A 10,535-nucleotide genomic window follows, 5' to 3' on the forward strand; every position below is an offset into this window, starting at 1 on the left:
ACGGGCGTTCTGCGCCTATTAACTGAGGCCCGCCTGCTCCATTTGCACAGATTGTCCCAACATACTTGATGCAATAAAAGCATTAAAGGCAGCACAAACAATGCTCCATGCCAACATTTCTTAACATTTCTCGGTGCTGGACTTAAACATGTAAACTGCAGTGTGGCTCCTACTCCTGCAACCCACCCTGAGTGACACCAGCCCCCATCACCCGACCTTGAAGTGCCCTACGAAGCCGCCGTAACGCAGACATTGGCGTCAGTCATACTTCACTCGTGTGCCGCCAGATTTATGAAGTCAACAGCTGCATGCCTGGTGGTGCGTCTGCTAACTTAGACCCCACCCATGCTACCTCAACCTGGGGCACACCCACCTACACCCCCAAGCACCCCTGAGCATTTCTCCCAGTCCAATGCGTTAGGCTGTACTCCAACTTTATGAAGAGCCCCTCCTCCCCAACTTCACCCATTCTTTGAGCTCCGGCTGTCAGCAACAACAAACAGCGTGAGCATGTCGCTGATGGACGACAGGTCAGGGTTGCCCTTCTCCATTTCCCTGACGAGGTAGGCTTTGTCATATGGGTGCGCGAACTCGTTGCGCTGGCGCATGAGCTTCAGCAGCGCCGGTAGCTGTTCGAAGGCGTTGGCGTTGGCTCCCTGGGACACCGCGAACTGCTGCAGCAGCGCCTTGAGCATATCGGCCTTTTCGGTTTTCCCCTTTTTGCGAAGCTTTTGCAGCTCACGCGAAGCCTCCGACAGATTGTCGTAGGGGCCGAAAGGGTGCTTCTCGAGAAAGTCGTTCAGCTCCTCCACGACAACACCCTCGTTCTTGAAAACTGCGTCCACCGCGCACAACTTGACCTGCAACAGAGGAAGCATGAGGGGAGACCATGCACAGTTGAGGGCCGTCCAAGGAATTGAGAATCTAGAGGGGTACTCCGACTCATATGCATAGTTTGACAGGCAATGCTGGCCTCTGCTTTCCACAAAGACTTCCTTCAAGGTCACCTTGTTCATGCCTGAACTGGCCAAGCCGGACAGGTCGTAGAGCTCGGCTTTCGCCTTCAGCTGAGGAATCGACGTGTCGGGAACGCTGCCTCCGTCCAAAACGACATGATTCCTATCCTTGCGAATAGCATCCCCTGGCATGACTTGCTCGTATACCCGTCCAGAAGGAATTTTTGCTTGTAACAGGGTGTTTCCACTTGTCCGAACACTATCTTCGGTACACTATGTGCTAGTGTGGACTTAGTGTGGACGGTGTTTCCACTAGCGGCACTAAGGAGCGCCGAAACCAAAATTGTTTTCGTATTTTGAACGTTTTAGCGCCAGGGATTAATTGCTGATAATTGTCAAGGTCTGTAAGAATTCGCGTAGTAGGATCCGCTGCGGCGCAGCCTGCGTCATGATGTCCGCCATGAAGTCCGCATGGTGCATTGGCAACGTCCGGCCAGCGAAGGAAGGCAAACTAGCGGTATATGTTTGCTGAACGTTATTGAAGGAGGGCTCCATTGCAAAATGGCGGTGTTCTGAGGCTGTCGGTGTTGGGCGTGCGCAAGTCAACATCATCCCAGTTGTGACTCGCAAGCGAGACACTCGTTGTGGTAGGCAGGGCGTGATTGAATGTAGATGTCTGAGACGCTACGTTCCAGACATTCATTTTAGCTGGCAGTCGAAGTCAAGAGGGATCCGGCGCTTGCCAACTTTGCCCAAGACAAACAGACCACTGGGGCTTCATTTGGTTCAGAATTTAGAGTTAGAAGGTTGCTATGTAGTCAAATCATGCACAGAACAAAAGTACATAGTTGAATGTTGAGGAACAAGAGCTTCTTGCAGAGTATAGGGCCCCCGACCCTAGTGTTGTACGGTTGAGCCGTAATCCTTATATGTTGCTGGTCAAAAATTTGAAGGAAGGATTTTTAGCTGCGCCACTCCCCTGCATCGAATGATCAATTCAGAGCCGCGACGACCGGACTTTCTGTCTGTACAGACAGCGAGAGCGCCACGCGTCAGAGGATTGTGACATGCTTGCGGCAAATATCGCTATTTCGAGTATACAAACTTGCGATTCTTTCAACTTTCAACCGAGTGCTTCTGCTTGACACTTCAGAAGCAACTGTCCGCAACGGATTTCACAAGGAATTGTGCGACCGGCTTACTTTTCATGAGAATAGCTCGTTTGGAAATAAATCGTGGAGCTCTTCGCTAATTCTGCTGGACAAGGAGCCAACGCGGGGCACAAGCGAGCGCTCTTGTGTGGAGGAAGGCGCACAAAGGAGGAGCCAGCTTCCGCGTGCTCTTCCGATCTGAAGGTGGGTTGGTGTGAGCAATGCTTTGTGGGGAGAGGCTGGCGGGGGCTGGCCATCCGCTGCCGCCCCACCACCATCGCCGTCACCGTCTCCACCGGCGCCAGCTCCATCCCGCACCCCTTCATCGTCGCCCACTATGGGCACCCCCGACTCGTCCTGATGCCTCCTCGACACGTTCCGCAGAACCTGCGGTACTTCCGTGCAGCCGCCTCATCGACGCTTGGCCTTGTCCCACATGCTCCCCAGGTTGCCCTGCACCAGTGCCACCATGTTGGCTGGCACAGGCGGTGCATTTTGAGCAGGTGTGTGAGCCAGCAGCTCCTTGCCGCGATGGCTGTAGGTCTTGTAGACCAGCTCCTTCCTGGCGCCCGTCTCAAATGACACCTTGGTGGTGTTGCACTCGCCGGTGAGCGCCACGTTGGCAGGGCCAAAAGTGCGCTGGCAGGACCGGAAGGTCTCACCGATTGGGGCGGCCACCTCCCCGCGCCTGGTGCACGCCATGGACTTGACCGCCAAGCCGTACACGACCTCCACCTTCTCAGAAAGCTTCTGGGCGTCCTTCCGCAGGCAAGCAAAGAAGCTGTCCACGGCGCTCTTTTTGCCACAAAACGGCTCATGTTGGCGCACGAGACCTCGCAGGTCTCCATGGTGAGCGCCCACCAGCGGTCCTTGAAGACCGAGTAGGCCCTGACGTAGGCCATCACCTGGGCGGACGTGATGGCCTTCAGCACTCCACCTTGGGAGGTGAGCCAGCGGAACTCGTCCGCCAGCACGTGCAAACGCCCCGCCTGCCAGGCATTCTCGTTGTGGATGCCGCTATCCATGTAGTACTGGCCGCGCGTGAACTTCCACGTGTGCTTCTTGCCGGTCTCTTGTCGATGCACATGACGGTTGCGATGGAGCAGCGGCCAGGGTCCAGGCCCAGGACCAGCATGTCGTCCACTACCATGTTACAAGTCCAGCCGTAGTCGTTGCAGGGCAGAAGGGCCTCACGAGCAGCTTTTTCAGCGCCGCATCACGCTCGGCGCGCCACTGCTTCTTAGTCTTTCTGGGCGTTTCGCTGGCTTTGCCTGCCAACTCAAAGATCGGCTTCTGAACGTGGTGCACGTAGTCGGTGCACGGGGAGACGTTGTCTGTGCGGATGGTCCCTGATGGCCGCCAGCCCTTTGCGGGCGAGCGATCCTTGAGGGTTCGGAAGAGGCAGGAGCCCATCACCTGCACCTTCATGCCGTGCTGCAGGTACTCCTCCTGCGCCTTCCTGAAGTTGTCAGTGTTGCACACCTCGGCACGCGCCTTCTCCACGTCATCCTTCGCTTTGTTGTAGGCTTCTCTCTTCTCCTTCCACGTCTCCTTGGGACGCTGCCCGAGAGCCAAGGGCATGGGGTGCTGCTTGTTGAGGGCCCGGACGGGATCTTTGAGGGCACCTTTTTTCATCAGCACCAAATACGATGGGTTCTGCTCCTGAAAGGTCTTGAGCCGAGCCCGGTACTTATCCCATTCTGCCTTCACCTTGGCATATAGTTCATGTGCAGCTTTCAGCTCGTCTTTCTTGCTGTACTGCCTTTTGGTCGGCGCCGTCGGTGGCGGCTGCTGTGGCTCCTGCAGGCACCACCTGGCCACGTGATACAGGGTTGTGGGGTCCAGCACCAGGTGTGACCAGGCAACGCTCCACACAGGGGTCATCATCAGCAGCTGAGCATTGAACTCGGCGAAGTGCCGCTGGAGCCACCACTGGAAGCTCAGCCGGTTGGAGTAGAGCTGAGTTTTCGTGTATGGGGTCAGAACCTCGTTGGATTCTAGCCTGAGTGTGGAGCGAACCTCGGCAGGAAACACCTCGAGTGCATCGGGCCAGCTGTCAGGGACGTCGTTCTCCTGGAGTGCCTCCAGCAGCTGCCAGTCCTTCACTTGCTGACCGTTGGCGTTCCTGGATGCCATCAGCTTGCACAAGCGCTTCAGCTTGGCCATGAAGTGAGCGTCCAGGTTGTTCAGCATGGCTGTCTTGAACTGGTTCGCCGCGTGACCAAGCACGTTGTTGAGGAATGGTGGCTTGGTGCCGGCCGGCCCCGAGAGACGTACCCAGCCAGGAGATTTGGCTCAGCATCCGTGCATGCGCGGATATCGGCCATGACAGCCACGTCTAAAGGGCTGTGCAGTGTGGGAGCATCGTCCTCCTCGTCGTCATCATCTGCAGCATCGCCGCCATCCTGAACATTTTCAAACTTCGAAAGTTAAAAGTGTAGCAGGTGTCGCCAGAAGGTGTCGCTGAGCTTGTCCCACTCCACTGGCCGGGGTTGGCCGTCTACCTATGCTTTTAAAAGCGACGTAGTGTGGTAAACATATGTTATCTTTTCTCTTTGCGTTCTCTGTTCCCGGAAAGATGCGCATCATCCCCGCAACACTCCTGGCCTAAATAAGCTCATCTGCATGTCCACCACCACCACCATCACCACCACCGACGATGACAGGGAGCGCACTCTACGCAAGCTGTACTTGGCGGCGGCGGTGGGCTGCCCGAGTGGGACCAACCCGCCCTCATCCTCACCCTCCATTGCTGCCGCCGCTACTTCCGCTGTAGCGGGCACCTGCTGGGCCCCGGCCGACTGCATCCAGAACGTTCCACAATGCGGCGGCGGCGGTGGCGGCGGCGGTGGCGGTACACGAGGCGCCGCAGTCGACAGTGATCGTTGCCCCTCCCAAGGTCTCGCCAACCACTTCCTGCACTCCTTTTTCGTGGATGCCCCCATTGACCGCCATCCAGTGCATGCGGTGGCTCACAGGGTTGCAGCCACGGGTGGGTACGGTGGGGTTGATAAAGGGGTAAGAAGGAGGTGGGTGGGCGTGGCCGTAGGCTGGCCCTCGGCCCCGTCCTTTCCTTTGGAGGCCCCGCTTCATGATGATATGGAGGCGGCGCTGGCGGCGCTGGGACTGCCGCAGCCTGACGCCGCAACGCTGGCGGAGGCTGCAGCTGAAGCGGAGGAGTGGTGCCGTACTGCCTCTCACGGTAGAGGAGGAGGAGGAGGGGCCGAGGCGAGGCGGCGTCGGGGGTTTCGGTAACACTTGGAATTGTGTGTGCGTGTGTGTGTATGTGTGTGTGTGTGTGTGGTGGGAAAGACGGGGTTGTCTGGGGGAAGGCGAAAGGGGGAATCGGACTTGTTTCGTACCTTTCAAAGCGGTGATTGACGTGCGACGTGTGTACTCGTCTGTGCCTGTACGCCTGTTGTTGGACTCCGCTTCTTGGGGCAGCTGGTGCGAGCACTTTTCTCGTCGGAGAACAAGCTGTAGTTGCTATATCGTTTCCGCGAGTTAGAAGCGCGTTTATGTCAGCAGCAGCGCAGCAGACGTGACATCTTGATCCAATACCCAGGAAGTGGTTGAATGCGGAGGGGGAGGGGGAGGGGGGAGGAACGCTCTGATACGGTTGGCGGAAGTTTCAACAAAATCTCTAGGTATGCCGTACAAATTGCCATACACTTCCGAATATTCAAGAAATTTACCTTCATTTATCATTTTCAGAAAATCATTTTTTGAGCACGCGCGGTTTGCCTTGCCTTACCATTTTCATAAGGGCAAGCATTTCTCCAGTCGTGGTTTTTCTCTTAGGTAATCGGAACGTCGGCTTCTTTTTCGGGACCTTTTCCATATGCTGGTTTGTCGCTTGTGTGTCTTGTCGCTTTCATAATCGTCTCTGTATCTATATTAACGATTAATTTACGTAGGCTTGTCTCGTGTTTGACGCCTAATCGGGTTCTTTCTGGCCTAACGTTTACCGCTGTATACTTGCAGTGTACATAGGTTATGCGCATCCAGGCAGCAGCGCACTATCGGCGATATGGCGGTCCGTGGGGACATTTACTCTGTAATGACACTCCTTCCTTCCATTGTATCTTTCATTCAACATGAACATTTCAACTGATGCATGTTACGAAAATGTGTCACACAGACCATTAGGAGGTTGACACGCAATCCGCTTGAGGTGAAGACCTCACCATCTGGTAGCACCATCGCCACCTCCTAACCGCCACTACTAACCGTCAACCACCGGGGCCCCCTAAGCTCCCCAACACAACGACCTAAGAAGGTCCGGCTGGCCGCAACGGCCGCCGTCGAGCTGCAAGTCCGGCGCCCCATGGCCGGCTACCGCCGCTGCTACTGCTGCTACCGCCACCGTTCTTGGATGCCGTTCCGCCCCCGATACTTCCAAACTGCTGCTGTAGCTGCTGCTGCGCTACAGCCCTGTTCTCCCGGTTTGTCTCTGTCCGGGGCATGCTGGACTCATCACCAGTCCCAGACTCTGACCCCGACCTGCCCTCCATCGTCTGCTGGCCTTCCGTCAGTTTGATACCTGCGTGTGTACAGGGGTAGAACGGGGGCTGGTGTGATCGTGGTGTGCCGAGGTATCTCCCCCATGTCGTCGCATCATTGTCGTTGTCGTCGTCGACATCCTTGTCGCACGCGTCATCATCCTTGCACGCGTCGAAATGACATGGATTTATACTTGTGCTCTCGCCGCTGCACTGGGGCTTTTAATTTGTACGAAGTCCTACCTCCTAAATAGCTCCTCCTTCCCAACACGCTTACAAGCGAGGCTTGCCTTTCCCTCAGCAAGCGACAGGAAAACACATTGAACACGTCCCCAAAACACACGCGCCGACACGCACCTTCCTCAGCTGCCCACTGCATAAACACGCGGCTGTAGTCCTCCCGAGCTCGAGCCAGAGCCTCCTCTGAGGGGGCCGACACGCCCGCCTGCCGTAGAACATCATCGGGAAGCCGTACACCTGTCATAACGACCAACGGGTTGTCGTACCGTGGAGCACGGAAGTAGTATAGCCGGAGCCGGAGCCGCGTGGGGATGGGGGAAGGGCGAGGAGGGGGTTAGGGGTAAGCGACGTGGAAAAGGTGAGTGGTTGGTAGGTGCGGGATGGCGATTACTTTTATCGCCGAGTTTCTGTAATAGGAGTTGCGGAGTAAAATACAACCAGAGCATACACTAATCACAATTATGTATTTACCCGATTTTCATATAATAAATATACGGTGTTCAAACCCAAATATACATTCGAGACCCTAACATCGAGACCGAGGCGAAAGGCATAAAACCGAAAAGAAACGTACCCATGGCGACCGCCTGTGCGAGTGTGTCTTCCAAACTCAGTCCCTCCTGGTGGGAGGCCTCCATCAGCTCCCGCAGCTTCTCAGCGTCCAGGGAGGCGCCGTACTCCTGTCAAGGAACAGAGGCGCATGTACGGCGCGTACGGCAGGTGAGCATTTCTTATTTACAAGTGCAGTAACTGATTGCTGGTAAAACAAATTGCAAGTTTTTTGTAGGCGGAAAATGTGAAGGCAGAAAAATATAAAGACACCTGAGACTTCGAACACGTGTTTTTTTTAAAAAAACATGTTGAGCCAACTTTTTCGCCCGGTCAGCATTTTGTATGGCAATCGAAAAGTACGGCATCGAAATCCCTCTTAACAACCCACCTCATGTTCATCCTCATCTGACTCCTCACTCTCGCCTTCCTCCTCGACATCGCCCTCTGTGTCGTACACGTCGTCCTCGGCGTCGTACACGTCGTACTCTTGATCCGAACTGCCGCGCCCGCCGTACATGCCTTGTCCAAGCTGCATCCCCTGCGACGAAGCATCCAGCAACGTCGCTGCACCCGCCAAGTCACCTCCTCCCATCCGCCTCTGTCGTATCTGCTGCTGCTGCTGCCGTACTTCTTGCTGCCGTAACCCTTGATGTCTCTGTTGCGGCTGCTGCTGCGCTACCTGCTGTAGCAGATGTTGCTTTTCCTGCTGCTGCACTTGCTGTTGCAGTCGCAACCGCTCCTGGTATTCCACAAACTGTCGTTTCTGTTTGTCGTTGAGGCGGCTCAGGTCCATAAACTGTACTTTCTTCTCTGCGAAAGGGCTCGAAAGCAGGGAAGGAGCAGAGAGGGGGGAAGGCAGAAGGGAGCGCATGGAGGCTCATAAGGCCCATGAAGGCGGGACGGCGGGAAGGAATGGAGGAAGAATTTACTCCGCGCGAATGTCTCCATTAAGACACAAGATTTCAATGTTTTATTGTTAAAAGCGATCAGGCCCTGGGGGCCGATCCCTGCCCCTCCTTCGAGTTAGATGCACCCCAGCTCCCTCTCACCTTGTACCGCCCTCGCTATGTCGGGTCGAAGCTCCAGGAGGGGCTTCATCACAGGGTCAGGATCCGGCGGCGGCGACGGCCCGTACGGCCGGCGGCGCTGTGCACGCGCCGCCGCAGGTGGCGCCTGTGGCGGCAATGGCGGCGGCGGTGGCGCTCCCGCTGCCGCGGGAGCCTTCGCCGACTTTAAACCTGCAAATAGACTTCCGCGACGCCTCTTCGACACTGCGCCGCCGGGCTCCTCAGCAGCACCGGCTGCAGTCGATGGCGACGAAGCCGGCGGCAGCGTAGCGCGTGCATCAGGCTTTGGCGGTGGCGGTGGCGGCGACGCAACGCCATACCGCTCGTCCAACATCCTCTGGATTTCCTGCGGCGCCGTGCCGCTGCGCGCAGCTTCTCGTACCTGCTGGAGAAGGCCGCCGCCGCCGCCGCCGCCGCCACTAACGCCACCGCCACTGGCGGCAGTCGCAGCCGCCGACGCCGCCGCGCCGCCAGATCCCGCTGGACCGCCAAAGTTCGTGACCTGTCGGCTATGACCGATACTCGACGAAGACAACGGTGCCGATGCTGCTGATGCAGGAACAGCAGCTCCGAAACCACCTCCAGCAGTTCCCCTGGCTGAGGCTGCTCCGGAACCACCCCCTGATGGCGGCGCCAGCTGGCCCAGCAGGTTGTCCAGCTCCGAAAACGGGCTGGACGCCTCTCCACCGCCGAAGAGGTCGAAGGCGGACAGCGGCGGCAACGGCGGTGGCTGTTGCCGTGGCTGCAGTTGCTCCGCTGTCGACGCCGCCGCCGCTGCCTCCTTCTGCTGCTGCTGTTGCTTCTGCTCGACAGGGGCCTTGTAGGAGGGCCTTTCAGCGCCGCTTGCAACTATCCCCAGCCGCGTTGCTGCAGATGTAGCAGCGCTAGCAGCAGTAGCTACAGCAACAGCTGCCGCCGCCGACGCGCTTGCAGGCGGCCCAGCCTGCTCCCAGGGGGTTCCTACATCACCTGAGGAAGAGTCTGGAGACGGCGGCGGATCCCGACGGTGCCCCTGGAGGAGTGGCGGCGGCGGTGCCGCCGCTGCCGCCTCCGGCAGTAGCGACGACTCGGCCTGTACGACAAGCTGCCCCTCCGCCGCCGCCGCTGACTCCAGACTTCCCTGCACCTCCTGCCACAGCCGCCGCTGCCGCTCTGCGAGCCGTCCTACGTCATCTACTGTCAAGCCTGGCCCTGCCGCCGTCGACGCCGCCGCCGAAGACGCCGTACGCGGCGGTCCCTGCACCTCCTGCTCTTGCGCCTGCTGCCATTGCGCAACCGCGTCGCCCGCGGCGTCACCGTACGGCGAATCAACCAGCAGCTCGTCCAACGTGTCTGGATCAAGATCTGCTAGCTGCCGTAGCACCTGCTCCCGCAACTGCTCTAGGTCCACGCCGAGATCCGCGAGATTCGGAACCCTTGCAGTCGGATCTGGATCCAAATCAGGATTTGGATTTAAAGCCGTGCCCGCGTCCACGGTCTCCGTGTCCAAGCCCCATCCTGCCGCGGCCGCGGCGGCCCGGGAGGCCCTCCAAGCCTCCCAGTCCGCCGTTGCCGCCTCCGCAGCCTCCAAACCGAAGCTGTCGAGAACGGGTGCCTTGACCGCGGCGGCAGCGCCGCCACCGCCACCGCTACCGCCATTATTGCTTCCGGCACGAGCGTCCGCCGCCGCCGCCGCCGCCGCTGCTGAGGTCGTCGTCGTCGCCGTGACCTTGTCGTCGTACATGCCGTACACTTCCTTGTCGTCCTCATTGCCGTCGGCGAGCTGTTGCAAGTGCAGCAGCCGTTCCTGGGCCTTAGGACCTATGAGGTCCTCCAGCGGCGTCAGGCCCTGTCGTACATCGGCGACGCGGCCGGCGGCGGCGGCGGCTGCCCGCCAGGGCTCCTCCTGCTTTGGAAGCCGGTTGGCCTGGCTGCGCTGGGCCTATGCGCGCGTCCATGTGCGTTGCGGCGGCGGGGGTGGGTGGGGTGTGAGATGATGTGGAATGGACGTCGGAACGAACCGAACAGCACGTACCAAACGAGTCACGACGACAACTGTAACAACGGTAACAACGAGGCAGTAACGTA

The 10,535-nt window shown here is 58.1% G+C and overlaps 3 protein-coding genes across 3 annotated transcripts; all 3 read right to left on the minus strand.

Annotated features, from left to right (window-relative positions):
• Positions 1 to 461: 461 nt before the first annotated feature.
• Positions 462 to 1,148, minus strand: VOLCADRAFT_101128 (uncharacterized protein; the record flags this gene model as incomplete). Its single annotated transcript, XM_002959583.1, has 2 exons — positions 462 to 860; positions 1,008 to 1,148. The coding sequence occupies 2 exons, from the start codon at positions 1,146 to 1,148 to the stop codon at positions 462 to 464; spliced, it is 540 nt and encodes a 179-aa protein (XP_002959629.1).
• Positions 1,149 to 2,518: 1,370 nt separating this feature from the next.
• VOLCADRAFT_108686 (uncharacterized protein) lies at positions 2,519 to 7,993 on the minus strand (the record flags this gene model as incomplete). The annotated part of the gene is made up of 9 exons (XM_002959584.1): positions 2,519 to 2,900; positions 2,969 to 3,177; positions 3,302 to 4,312; positions 4,783 to 4,908; positions 5,084 to 5,301; positions 6,447 to 6,650; positions 6,967 to 7,086; positions 7,424 to 7,529; positions 7,790 to 7,993. 9 exons carry the CDS (start codon positions 7,991 to 7,993, stop codon positions 2,519 to 2,521), a joined length of 2,580 nt encoding a protein of 859 aa, XP_002959630.1.
• A 431-nt stretch (positions 7,994 to 8,424) lies between these two features.
• On the minus strand, positions 8,425 to 10,389 carry VOLCADRAFT_101130 (uncharacterized protein; the record flags this gene model as incomplete). Its single annotated transcript, XM_002959585.1, has 3 exons — positions 8,425 to 9,149; positions 9,438 to 10,032; positions 10,177 to 10,389. Coding segments are annotated over 3 exons (1,533 nt in total), but the record flags the coding sequence as incomplete, so codon positions are not given.
• Positions 10,390 to 10,535: the final 146 nt, after the last annotated feature.

Source organism: Volvox carteri (genome assembly GCF_000143455.1).
Source record: "Volvox carteri f. nagariensis unplaced genomic scaffold VOLCAscaffold_389, whole genome shotgun sequence".
Classification (NCBI taxonomy): domain Eukaryota; kingdom Viridiplantae; phylum Chlorophyta; class Chlorophyceae; order Chlamydomonadales; family Volvocaceae; genus Volvox; species Volvox carteri.